Below are 14102 nucleotides of genomic sequence, written 5' to 3' on the forward strand. Positions count from 1 at the left end.
TGACTGCTCTGCACTGCAAACCTCTTTAAGCCTCCCAGAGCTCACGGCCCTGGGCTGAGAAGGATGCGACACAGTTTGGCAAGCACAGCTTTCACCCTGCTTCCCAAGCCTCACATCCTGACCCACTGGAAGAGCACAGTGCTACTGAGAACACTCACATCAGGGGGTCCTTGGGCGCTAGAAGTGCCCCAACCTCCAACGGGGGGGCAGCTGCCACACCAGGGCAGGAGGTGCTTTCGGTGAAGCGGCTCTGGGCGGAGGGTTCGTGGGCTGGGAGAAGCAAAGCAAGAAGTGGCTCGGTGCCAAGTTTCCGTTCAGTGGGAAAGGAAAGCGAAACCCAGCGCTTCCCCGAGGCACGGCACGGTACGGCACGGCACTGCGGGGCGGGACAGGATGGGGCTTTTAAGAGAGGAGCTCCGGGCTCCTCGCTGCAGGTTGCGAGCCGAGGCAAACCGGGTCGAACCGAGCCTGATCGAGCCGAGCTGAGCCGTACTGAACCTACCCCAGCCGAGCCGAGCCGAGCTGAGCCGAGCCATGCATCTGGGCGTGCTGCTCCGCCTGCCGCTGGCGCTGTCACGGGCGGTGCTGGCGGCGCTGCGAGGACGGCTGGGCGCCCTGTGCTGGAGCCTGGCGCCTCTGTCCCTGCACCTGCCCCTGCCCCTATCCCTGCCCCTGTCCCTTCCAGGCTGGCGACGGGGACCGGTCCCCAGCCCCTCGGCCCCACCGGCCCCCCACCGGCAGCGGGAGCAGCGGGACGAGGCAGCCCCGACGCCCACCAGCGTCAATTACCACTTCACCAGGCAGTGCAACTATAAGTGCGGTTTCTGCTTCCACACCGCCAAGACCTCCTTCGTGCTGCCTCTGGAGGAGGCCAAGCGGGGGCTGGAGATGCTCAAGGAGGCTGGTGAGCCTTGGGGGGACAACTGGGACAGCTGGGGAGGGATGTGCAGTCACCGTAATCAGGACCAAGTGGTGTCCGAGAAGTTATCCCTGTAACTGTCATGCTCAGGGTCCCTCTTAATATCGGGCACCGTGTTGGAAGGGAGCACTCAACAGGCAGTCAGGCTCACAGCAACTTTCTTTGGTCCTTTTCTAGGAATGGAGAAAATCAATTTCTCAGGAGGAGAACCGTTTCTTCAGGACAGAGGTGAATTTGTAGGCCAGCTGGTCCAGTTCTGCAAGGAGGAGCTGAAGCTGCCAAGTGTCAGCATCGTTAGCAACGGCAGCCTGATTAGAGAGCGGTGGTTCAAGAAGTACGGTAAGAGAAAATCACTGCACAGGAGTGCTGGTGTGGTTTGGGAGCCTTGTTGGGGCAGCCTCATGGAAAGATGGGAGTCTTGATGTCAGTGCAAGCAGGAGATGGTTTGTTTGTAGTTCATTGACAGTACCTGCAAACCTAGAGTAACTACCAGTGAAATATTGTTAATTACATGATCTAAACAGATTCAGTCTGTTATATTGCCTCTCTGGTATAATACTGGAATAAAATAATAGCTCAGAACATCACCATAGTGCTGGAAAGGAGAGGGCATGCATTTTGAAGATGCCACTGCTGTGGCTTTTGCGGTTCATGTGATGATTTGACAGAACTGTACTTGGGTGGCACTTGGTGACAGATTACAAGGAAGTGAAAATGGGTAGACTCCTGACAACTTTCAGCTAAAGAACTGACTATTAATCCATTTTTAAAACTTGTTTTCAGGTAAATATTTGGACATTCTGGCAATTTCATGTGATAGTTTTAATGAGGAGGTCAATGTTTTAATTGGGCGTGGTCAAGGAAAGAAGAACCACGTGGAAAATCTGCATAAACTGAGACAGTGGTGCCGAGAGTATGCTGTTGCTTTCAAAATAAATTCTGTGATCAACAGATTTAATGTTGAGGAAGATATGAATGAGCAGATCACAGCTCTCAACCCTGTGCGCTGGAAGGTAAGAAAGTGGCATGTAGTGTAGGTTTCGTGTTCAGAGAAAGATAAGGAAGAAGTGAATTTCTGGAGTTCTCTGCACCTCTTACAACCTCAGGCAGATCTCCAGCTCCAGCTTGGGGTGGTGTTAGTGGACTTCTTCTCAGTATTGCATGGTGTTGAAATGGGTTATCACTCTTTCTGTACTTAAATGGGGTCCAATATGTCAAGAATATCTTCTGCTATGACATTTACACTTAGTTTCTCACTATTTGCTTCAGGGAAACAGGTGTACACATGATTTTCCAGGAAAACAAACAAACAAAGAAAAACATTGAAAGTGAAATTGTGGTCCTACTAAAGGACTGTAAAGAAAATATGGTATACATTTTAACATTCTATCAAGCTTCTGTCCTACATTTTTTTTCCCCTGGGGTTTCAGAGTGTGTTGATGGCTAAGGCACCTTTTTCTTCAAAGTCTCATCTGTATGACTTGTCATGTAGAAGGAAGCCATTCAGTAGACAAACTGTTTCATTTCTGGGGAGTTCTATATTTTCTGCAATTATCTGAAGATAGCTGAATTTACAGCACTCAATCAAGTTAAAGTCATAAAGGATACAGATTGACTTGATAGTCTGCAAGGCACATAGTACTTATGACATTTATGATATAGCCATACTAATTTAGGTTCAATCAGAAGTTTGTTTGGGCTTTGATTATCAGTGCCCTTATTAAGAGCAAAGCAGTTAAGATTTCTGGGGAAATCTGGTTAGAAGCCATGACTGTGTAATTACATTTAGAACTATGAGATGGTAATTTGCTAAAAATAAATCTGTGCTGTATCCTTTGCATAGGATTCACTTAATCACAGTTTCTATCAGTGTGGTTGCAGTTACAGAAAAATGAAAGACATTGATACTGATGGTATTTGTAATGATGGCAGTCTGTTATTCTCAAGGCAAGTAAAGTCCTAGAATCTTACCAAGGTACTCTTTGCCTTCAGGTGTTCCAGTGCCTGCTCATTGAAGGGGAGAACAGTGGTGATGATGCCCTGAGAGAAGCAGAGAAATTTGTTATCAGCGATGAAGACTTTGAGCAATTTCTGGATCGCCACAGAGATATCTCCTGTTTGGTACCAGAATCTAATCAGAAGGTAAAATTGAGACTGTCCTGTCATAACTTTATTTTGTGGTTAGCTAGAAAGATTTCATGGAAATTAACACTTTTCCTATTAGTATTGGGTTAGAAGAGGTACAATACAATGTAGCATCTGATTTTGTTACAGTGGAAGCCAAGATTTTTTATTTCCTTTAAGATTTTTTATTGAGCATGATGTTACTAATAGAAGAGTAAAAATTCTTTGATCCCAGTCCTGTGGAAGCCAATGAAAATTCTGTCACAGTGTCTTGTGGCCCTCTGAGTTAGGTGGATGTAGAAAGTATCAGCACAAAAACAGTAGAAACTTTATTTTCCACGACTGAGTTGTGAACTCTAAGCAATATCTAAAACCTCTGGAATCTTCCCCACCATGGCACATGAGTCTGATAAGGTTGAATGACAATGTAAACACAGTTTGTACCGTGTGCATATTTTCCTAATAGAGTTTCATCATGACGTTATGCAGTGTCATTGACCCACATGAAGTAAAGAGATCATCCCATTCAATGCTATATTGGGTATTGAGGAATGAGAACTGGTATTTTTGCCTGACATATCTTACTAGTAATTCTTTCCGCAATAAAGCTGCATTTATAACATTGTCTATCCGAATTCCTTTGGACTCTTTATTCACAAGGAAACTCCTTGCACTACTGCATTGCTCAGCATTCAGCTTGCTGAGCTGCCATCTAGGTTAAATCAGCTGCAGTAAAAGACTTCAGTGCCTAAGGGTGGATTCCAGAACCTTTTTTAGATGTCTACAGACCCTATACAAGGCAGGAGGAAAGTTAAAAATTCACTGTTCCAAAGGTTTATGAACTAAATAAATAGTAAGTTTAGCCAATTTAGGGAATGCCTTGAGTCTCCGATCTCTTTCCTTTTCCTCTCCAAAGATTAAGACTCTTCATACAGAGCTTGCTTCCTCATGTATAGAGAGCTCAAGCGAACAGTTTGGGTTGTCTTAGTACATAATACCCTTGTGGGTATTATGTACTCCTTTCAGAGGAAAGACATCTCTGCTGACCTTAGCCTCAGTGAATAACTTGAGCAGTAAGAAGGTGTCTGAACTGTAAGACTAGGCTGTCATGGGATACTTCTCCAGTCTTCCTGGTGAAGTGCCACTCAGCTGCAAAAAGTTCCAGATTAGCTGATTAGTCATAGAAGGTAAAAGTAAGAGAGAACTGGCGAAGGAGAAGCTGTTCAGACATAACCTAGAACTTTCTGCTTTTTAAAATGTATTTTCCATTTAAGAAGTCCTACAAAGAAAAAGTAGACATCCTTCAATAAGTTTGGCTCTCTTTTCATGTAGTAGAAGATTCTGTGCTTCTCATTTCCATCAATCCTGTGTAGAAGATAGACACCAAATTGATCAAACAGATTTCTTGCCTTGCACAACAACAAACTCCACTAATTCAGAGAATATTTTTTCTTGGGGTGGTAGGGGAAGCAAGTAGGAGATGCCCAGTTAGCTGAGCAAATATGTCTTATTTCTGCTCTTGGTCTATTTCCTGGTGCAAATCTGAGAGCTTTTTGATTTGGGAGATTACTACTAATACATGTTTGTCTGCTGGGTCGATAAATAAATACCCTCACTAAAATAGTCATGTCATTTGTTTGGCAAATAACTTAATCATTCCAGTATGCAAAATAATGTAATTACTGCTGACGTTGAAGTTAAGAGCAAACTTGAACATTATTTAGAACACCTTTATCTAGTTGGGCACCCACATTTAAATTTGATGTTTAAGACGTCATATTCAAATAATTGCTGTTTTGTTCCTGTGTTGAGACATGCTAGTAATCCTGTTACTTATTCTTGTAAATTTGATCCAGGCTCACTGAAATAAGTAGGAAGACACTACCTGGTTCAAAGATTTGGATCAGGCTTTGAAAGAGTAATTGTTTGTCTTGTCCTTGACTTTCTCAAGAGTGGAATTTTCATTTGTATATTAATTTGTTCTTATTTTGATATATTACAGATGAGGGATTCATACCTCATTTTGGACGAATACGTAAGTCTTTGTTTGATACTTGATATTTGCATGCTGACACATGCCCATGTGTACTACAGTTATAACCAATTTAATTTTCTCTGCATTTCGTAAAATAATGTTTACCATGTAGTACAAGGAATACATGTCATTTCTTCCCACAAACATATTGAGTACTGAATATAAGACTGACCTAAGGAGGAGCTGACATCAGGTTGCATGCATAATCTTGTGAATCTTAAAGTATAGATGTGTCATTGCTGCTTTCCTGTAATGTAAAATATAAAACTTGTCCTGAAAGTTAAGTTTCATAGAGCCTACTTATTTTACACGTAACTGAAGAACAAGCATTTAATCTTCAGGGTGTTTGGTATGGCTTTGTTCCCACTAAGATGTGTCAATGCATCTAACCATGAGCCTCTGAGCCGTCTAAGAACTGTTAATACGTTCACATTGGTTTTTGAGGGATTACAATGCAAGTTGTTTAATTCCATAGAAAAATTAAGCTTGTACAAATTAACTTTCTAACATCTTACCTATTGATTTTACAGATGCGTTTTCTAAACTGTAGAAATGGACGGAAAGAGCCTTCCAACTCTATCCTGGATGTTGGTGTAGAAGCAGCTATAAAATTCAGTGGATTTGATGAAAAGATGTTCCTAAAACGAGGAGGAAAGTATGTGTGGAGTAAAGCAGACATGAAACTGGACTGGTAACTCAATACACTGAGTTGTTACAGGTGCATTCTGTAATGAAAATATGTGTGTACATGTGTATATGTGTATATGTATATAATGTTATTAAGTACAATATGGTAAATTATACAGACTGATGTTCAGTGCAATCCTACATTTGAAAGTGTTAAATGTTTTTAGGATGTAGATTTTTTTCTTATCTATTGTTGGGTTGAACATTATCAACTACCTACAGTGTTTTCATATAAATAGATCTCTGAAATCTACTTACTGTTCCGTTGTATGAAGGACTTAAGGGCAAACTGTTAAGATACTGACACACAGGAAACAGTGTTAAGATAATAGATAAGGTGTGCTGGCAGGAAAACAAACCACAATTAAAACTTACAAAAATGTATAAAAATCTGCAGTTCATGATAAACAGCTGTAATGACTGGCAAGTGGAAACCCCTATCTGGAAATGTTTTCTGAGTAGGTCGTTATGGAAAGGTTGTTGCAGTTCCTCACTACCTCACAAGAGGGCTAACTGGTAGGCCTTTGGAAGCAGCCCTTTTTCAGAAGTAATAGAAGGTCAGAATCTAGTTACCATTTTCTATAATAAACAATATATTTAGAAGGAAATCAAGATTAAAAAAAATGACAGTTTTCATGCTTAAAGACTGAACTGTAAAAGCATCTGTTGTTTTTCTCCCTCTCCTCCATATACACATATGTTTTTTGCAAAAATGTTGGGAGATGTAATTTTCTCTGAAAACATTTTTTTTAGTCACGAGAGATTATTACATTTTTCCTAAAACTTGAAAGTCAATTTCACTCGATAACGAGCAACTTCTTATTTCACATTGGCAATGACCTTACTTCTAACAAATATTTACAGGGGAAAGGATGTTTGCATTTTATTCATAACTTCCTCCATTTTCCTTTTATCTGCAAATATTGATTTATTATTCTTTATCAGCCTCATACATACAGTTCTGTTGAAGACCTCCTCTGAAATGAATGAATAATATGTAAGATACTTCAGATGTATCTTCTCTTGAATACTGGCACTGTTACTCTCATGCTTTTTATTTTGCTAAGGCATGGTGTTGCAAACAACATATATCATGTACCTTTCTTTTAAAGGTTGCTTGGTTTTAACTGTTGGCTTGATTGCCAACACACAGATATTAAGTGAACCTAACTGGGCTTTCTGATAGCTATCTGTGATTTGAAGAGATGGCAGCACCAACATAAAATAGAATATAGTTTTAAAAACCTACACAGGCAATAATTAAATATGCTGCCTGATTTCTTGGTCTTCTGACAATTTTATAGCATTATAATTACAGTTTTTCAAATGTATCTTGTCCTACCCCTCTAGAGTTCTGTATGAAGGGCACAGGAATGAACATTGCAGAAAAGAGAAGTGAGCTGGAACTACTCATTCTTACTGTCTGCTGAACTTGATACCTAGACTCACATGTTTAAATATTTGCAGTTCAGCATGCATTTAATGTACAGTGTAGAGAAAATTACACTTTCTTTTCTTTTCCTGATTGTGTTGGTATTTTTAAAGGTTTTTTCAAGATAAATGTTTTGTATTCACCTAATACACCTTCAAAGTTGAAAGGGAAAGCACTTAAAATAGGAGCTGCTACTTCTGAGTAGAAAATGGTGCAATCTCTGAAAATGCAATGAAAATGTTTCAGTTTATAATTCCTTCAGTTTCTATTTTTACTGTCCTGACTGTAAATATACTATCTCAATGGTGCTCTTTTGTCTTTTTTGCATTTCACAAAATAATCACGACACTTCCAATACGTTTTAGTATTTTTTTTCTTGTATTAATACTAAGTGACATTTTAAATGTGGCCCACACACATTAACCCCACAGTCTTTTGGCAGCTGTTTCGCTGACCTCAGTTGGAGTTTTGCCTGAGTAGCAACTACAGGCAGCACAAATTTGTGTAACTGTGGTGGTTGACTTCCTCTGTGTTCCCATTGCTCAAACGTTAAGTCTAGCATCTTCCTCAGCACTAACGCTGCATGATAGAAAAGAAGTATTTTCCTTTGCTGCTGGCTCAGTTCCAGCCCAAGGAAAGATTTAGTGCATCAATGTAGCACTAAATCTACCAGCTTGCTGCTTCTGCAGAAAATGCCAGCTGTATCGCAGCACACAGATGCGAGGCGCACAAACTCCCATTCAGAGCCAGAAATCCTGCCATTCTTCCCTGTGCATTTTTCCCTGTAAATGGCTATTGTTGTGATGCAAGAGATCCTCTGTGCCTGAGGAGGAAGCTGCAAGATAAACAGAAAGGAGCTGAAAACGTGAAAATGCAGTGAATGGTTTAAATGTTAAGACGTTGAAGATGGCTTTTATCATAAGGCTCCTATTTCTTATTTCTTAAAATTTTAAGGATTTTACATTGCCTCTTGCTACCATGTGTAATTAAGGAAATGTTTCTGCTCTGTATGATACTGTTTTCCAAAGAAAATGCCAGTTGTGTACATTGCAAATGAAGAATTTGACTAAAACAATTTGACAACACATTGAACTTAATAGATAGCTATTGGTATTTTAATATGCAAAATTTGTTTTTGTGTAAAAATAAAAATAAAAAAATGGCTGCAGCTTGATTAACCTATATGTATATATTATAATCTGTAAACATAGTTCATGTTGGACTAAAAATTGATTTGAGGCTTTTATTCTGTACTTGGGCCTAACTTTCAGCACAGGACTAGAGGAATAATACTGAATTCAATAGGGCTACTCCCAGACTAAAAGATTACATACAGTGTGACCCTGAAGAGTCAGGATTTAAAGTTAAATCCTGTAAACACAGATATGCTTGATTGTATTTTCATGTGTAATCCCGTAGTACTAGCATTATGGAGCTGTTTATATTTTTAAAATTCGTAGAGATGAAAGTTTGGGAGAATGAATTGATTCAGTAAAGAAGTGAACGTATACATGTATATACCTTGAGTAATGAATAAAACTGTCATTTAAGATGCATTTTACAATGCCCACCTTTTCAATGTGAAAGAAGCTTAATGCATTTGAATGCTGATATGAATTTTTGAATTATACTGCCACATAACTTGTGCTAAGTATTTTATATGAATATGTTGCACATTGCAATAAATGTTTCTGTTTTCTTAAGTTTGTCTATAATTTCTTTCTTAAAAAAAAAAAAAAAATACAACCCAGAGCCACAATAGCTGAATGTATGACTGCATTCACACGAGAGCTGTAATTCAGGATGAAGCCTGTATTTAGCACTGGGGTCTGCTTGCACAGCGCCAATGGCAGCATCTAGGCCGCAGTGGAGAACAATGGTGGTGATTCTCCTCGTGATGAAAAGCATTCGTTATGTGCCTGAGTGGACTGTGCCGTGTTGGGGGAAGAGAATTAAAATACATTGTGCTGTTCAGACAACAGCCATTACAAAAGCCACAACTGTCCATAAATATCCTGGGAGAAACAGATTGTCTTCTCTCATGGTAAATAAGAGAGAAAACCTTGTCAGGATGGAGGAGTAAAGACAAGAGGCTTCTCAGGCTCATCTCCCTGTCTTTGGGTTGTGCTATGAACTGTTGTACCAGGCAACCCAAAAAGGCACTTTCAGCAGTAATTTATTGTGTGTGTGTTGGAAGCTTAGCATTTTTTCCATCTTGCTTTTGCCTTTTTTCTCCACATTCTAATGTCGGGCAGGTGCCTGGGCGTAGAGCCACAGCCAGATGCTGTTCCCCACCCCAATTCCTAACCCCAGGGGTGTCGTGCTGCTGCCCTCACCCCTCGCTCAGGGGAGGGTAAAGTCTGTGTGGCACTAAGTCAGCCAGACACCTGCAGACCATCTCTTCAGCTCAGTGCTTTTCCTTTGTGCCTCCATGCTTTACAGAAGAAAGCCGTGCTAAGTGCATAAACGAACGAACAGGAAAGCAGCTGTTCATTTATTTATTTATTTATTTTGGTAAATAATGCTTGCAAAAACAGCAGCTTGCCAACCATCCGTGACCATCATGGTTTCCTTCCTTTCCTCTCAAGCAAGGCTGAAACCTTTCCCTTGTAAACCCCGCGGAGGTTTGTACATCTCTCCTTGACGCGAGCTGGGACAATCTGAGCCGCGACCAAGGGGGCCATGAGGGAAGGGCATGAGGGAAGGACAGCGGCTCGGCACGGCCCGGCACGGCTCCCAACACCTCCGGGAACTCTCTGCCGGCTGCCAAGCGGGGAAACCCCCGGTATCCCCGCGGCCTCCGGGCCGGGAAGCGCCTGCCGGGGCCGCCAGGGGTCGCCGCAGCGGGGCGGCCGCTTCAAAGCGGGCGGGCGGCAGCAAATGGCGCCCGCCCCCGCCCCACCCCGCTCCACCTCACGCCGGAGAAAAGCCCGGGAGCGGCGCTCGCCTCACGCACCGAGGGGGAGACCATGCCTGGGGTGGCGGCGGTGGAGGAGGTGGTGGCGGCTCTGGTGGCGGTGCCCGGCCGCGGCTCCACGGGATAGCGCCGCGCACCTCGCCACCCTTCCCGGCCGAGGCTGGAGCGGCGCGGTAAGGGCGAGGCTGGGGGTGCTGCGGGGTGCCCCGCGTGGGTGTGTGGGGTCGGCGTGTGGGGTCCCCGCTCTTCCCACGTCCCTCACATCCCTTTATCTAGAGGGATCTGCCCGATCCTCCTCCGAGGCCTCCTCCGAGGGGGCGACGGGGACGCGGCGTCGCGGCCCTGCCCGGGTGCCCCGGTGTCGCCGGGGGCTGGCTGCGGGACGAGCGCTGCGATCCGGAGGCGGCAGCCGCCCGCTGGATAGTCGCGATAAATCGCGGGCTGCGACAGAGGGAGGGCTGCCGGCAGCGGTGCGGCTTCCAGGTGACGAAAGGAGTTCCTTGCACTTGTCTATTTTCTGTGCTGCGATTTACAGAAATGAGCTAAACCTCCGTGGGGCAGCCCGTGCCCTTGGGACGCGACAGCCGCTCTGGGAGAGGGTTTAAAAAAAAAAAAACAACAAAACACACCCCAAAACCAGCCAAGCAAAGCGGCACGTGGATTGACATCCACAGCCTGTGTTCTCAGGAGATGAAGTGTGCTATTTGGGGGAAGATTGTGGTGTTTGGGTCTCCGGGGTGAAGAAGTAGGAGTTGGAGGTGTCTTCTCTGGCTTGTAATTTTTCCTTCGTTCACTGCAATTAAGAGATGCTATTGATATAAATACATATTTTTGAGGTGTCAGAAGAAACAATATGCATGATAAGGGTGCTGTCCCTTCAGCCAGTTCTCAGTGTCCCTTGAAACCAGCATTATTTTCGTGAAATATCAGGCCCTGTATCACTTTCTTTTTATATCTTCTAAAGAAGTGGAACAGGGAGGGCAGGCTGGTGGGAGAAGATGCAAGCTGTTTGCGTTTCCCCCGTGTTCTTGGAAATGCTCTCATTCCTCCCCTAGAACAAATTATTCTGTGTTCTACAATAAGGGTGATTTATAAATAGATCCGTTTGTTTGTATTGTTCATGGTGTAGCCAAACAACTGTTTATGTTGTGAAATGGGATTGCTTCATTGCACATTAGTTTATCAGTGCTGACCCAGAAGTGGCTGCAGCTGAAGTTGCAACGTTCTTGTCCAGTGCTACTGGAAATTACATCAGTTCCAGCTGTCTGGTGATAAAACTTGTGGTTGCTGCCCTTTTCTTTGCCTTTGTGTATTTTCTTTGTGGATCTGACTTCTAGTGAAGGGTGTGGTGGGGAGAAGGAGGGAGTGTGGGGATGCTCAGGGCAGATTTGTGCCTTTAAAGAAAGTGCTTTGTTCGTACCTCGAAGGATCTTTACAGCATAGGAGAATTTGGATGACTATCTCGTGATAATGTTAGGCAGTCAGTCAAACTGGACTGACTTGAAGTTTGTTACATACAGAACAGAAGCAAGATTAAATGAAAAGGGTAGGGAGGGGAAAATTTCCTTTTGCTTATGAGGTACTTGAATAAGATACTATATTTTTCCCCTCGGGATGAAGTTCTGTTCTTTCACTCCTCCTTTCCCTGGCCATCATGTCTCATTATCCTCTCGTGCAATTGAAGTATTGGTCATGATGGGAAGAAACCATCTGTGCTTGAAATAAGAGTACGATGTTTCAATCTGATTTAACTTCTTTGATTGAGATGTCCTTTAGGTAGAATAGAGTTGATTTTTGTCCTTTCTGAATCACCTTGATTCCTATTCTAGGAGCTGCTAGAGCAAATCATGTGTTTATTGTGTACAAGCTATTGTAGACTTTTGCCCTTGAAGCATAGTCTAGTTTTGAGTAGTCTTCATTACAGTCTGGACTTCACACATTTTGGCATTTTAAAGTGATAGTTGGGGGAGGGGGGCAAGGGGAGAGGAAGAGGTGTCTGTTTAACTGTTTTTGTTTTTAACACTTTTTTCAAGAAATACATTCCATGTCTTTGTTACATTTTGTGTATTTTTTTTTTTAAATTTTATTTTTCAAATAACTTCTGACAACTTTCCTTTCAGTTAAGCCAAAAGGACAGGACTGCTGACTTAACCATGAGTTTTGGCTGCAGTGCCATACTGAGGGTATGAATGGCTTCAGTGTATCTGCTGTATTTACAAGAATGCTCTCATAGGCTGGCAGAAAACTGTTGTTTGCCCTTCCTGTGCTGATTCAGGGTAAAATAACAACTCCAGTCATCCTGTAGCTTGGTCTGTGTGTGTAGACCCTTTCTGCCCCAGAGAGCTGGTGTAGCAGGGGAGTCAGAACGTGTTAGTTTCTTGTCATGTTTCCTGTGGAGTTGTATTGATAGGCAGCTGTAAGTAGCCTGTGGTTTGATTACGAGATTTGCCTTTAACTGCATGTCTTTTCTTATATCTTGAGGTACAAAAAGGAAATGCAAAACTGTTACAAAGCAACTCACCACTCAGTTTGGTTTGGTAATTTTGCTATGCACAGCTTAGGCTGTGGTCAGCTCTTCTAAAAAGAAGACAAGATCCCTTCCTATTTGCCCCTGAGGAAAGGAGCTCATAACATTCATCTTTCATTTTCCTTTTGAAGGAGATGAGACAATAAGATAATAAAGATATATATTTTCTCCTAGTTCTGATGCCTGTGCAGAGCTGTTGGAAATACTTCTGCTTCTCTGTGGGAATGATTTTCTGTTTTTTAGCTTCTAGTGGGAATGATTTTCTCTTTTATGATCTACATTCTTTGCATCGCATCAGAAATGCTTACAGTTCTTCTGCATGTGCAGTCAGTAGATACTCGAGCTGACTGCTCTTAAAAGTTGGTTTTCAAATAGCTTGATTGTGTGCTGAGGGTGATATTTTGGGGTGGCACTGCAAGTGGACTTCCTCAAAAAAATGAAGAAAATGAGGAACAGAGAAAGTGAAACAATGCCTGGTACTTCCTATTTACTGTGAGAAAGCAAGTCTTAATCAGATGGTTCTAGTATTGCCAAGACAATGGTATTTCTTTTCTGTAGGATCACTTCCAGTGTTTCAAAGAATAGCAAGTGGGCAGCAGCTTGTTACATTGCGAGACTTGGCTATGTTATCTTCCAAGTACCAATATGTGAGTTTAATGACGCTACATCCTGTTCATGCCGAATGGAAACAATTCAAGGTGGAAGAGGTGGACTAAAGCTTACCTCATACTACCTTTACCCACCACATACATGTAATATCCAAAGGATCATCCAAAAGACTTGGGGGTGAAGATGGGCCTTTCAGGTTGTGTGGAAAATCAGATTCTGACTCTGTATACTCAGGCATGAGTTCTCTATTGCTGTACACAAGTGCTCAGTTTTGTTTGCACTGATCACAGCTTTGCTGCTGAGCACCTGGGTTTGGAGCCTTTGCATTTGCTTTTGAATTTCAGTTGAGAAATTCTGCTGATGATCCAGTTTCTGGAGTGTGTGTGTACATTTTTATATATATATATATATATATATATATACACTTTTCCCCTTGAATTTCTCTAAACAGTGTCTGGAAGGGGGCTGATCTGGCAGAGCTGTCAACGGCAACTGAACACTGTCCCGCCCCCTCTAGCTTTCCCAAATCACTGCTTATCCTGATCTCTGGTGCCTTTCTCTTGTGCAGCACTTTGCCCTTGAGGTATGTCCCCTCTAGATTTGGATATGCTGATCACAAAGCTTTAGTTTTGCTGACCAATGCAGGCTGGGAGCAGTCTCCTCCTGTGGCTGTTGTTGGTACATGCAAACCATGACAGCCCCCTGGTCCTGGTGGGGTGGCAGTTGTGGCGAGGTCAGCGAGGCTGTGCAGAGTACCTCTCCTTGCCCAAATGTCCCCTTTTGTTGGGGTGACAGACAGGGTTGTGAGGAGAGTGGCTGCCTCAGCAGGGTGGTGAGTGGAGATACCATAGT

At 42.8% G+C, this 14102-nt stretch overlaps 2 protein-coding genes across 4 annotated transcripts in view; both read left to right on the plus strand.

The window, feature by feature from the left end:
• The first annotated feature begins 450 nt into the window (after window positions 1-450).
• RSAD2 (radical S-adenosyl methionine domain containing 2) lies at window positions 451-8840 on the plus strand. The gene is made up of 6 exons (XM_082755718.1): window positions 451-904; window positions 1097-1258; window positions 1703-1932; window positions 2912-3061; window positions 5046-5078; window positions 5609-8840. Exons 1-6 carry the CDS (start codon window positions 535-537, stop codon window positions 5771-5773), a joined length of 1110 nt encoding a protein of 369 aa, XP_082611844.1. The 5' UTR covers window positions 451-534; the 3' UTR covers window positions 5774-8840.
• Window positions 8841-10107: 1267 nt separating this feature from the next.
• The window catches only part of RNF144A (ring finger protein 144A), a 62677-nt gene continuing 58682 nt past the window's right edge, over window positions 10108-14102 (plus strand). For 2 of the 3 annotated variants that reach the window (XM_082756142.1, XM_082756144.1), the window contains exon 1: window positions 10109-10287. The gene's annotated coding sequence lies outside the window, so the exon portion shown is untranslated. Of the gene's footprint in view, window positions 10288-14102 lie in introns of all 3 variants that reach the window. The other variant, XM_082756143.1, reaches the window with a different exon arrangement.

Source organism: Aythya marila, assembly GCF_965140915.1.
Source record: "Aythya marila genome assembly, chromosome: 3".
NCBI lineage: Eukaryota > Metazoa > Chordata > Aves > Anseriformes > Anatidae > Aythya > Aythya marila.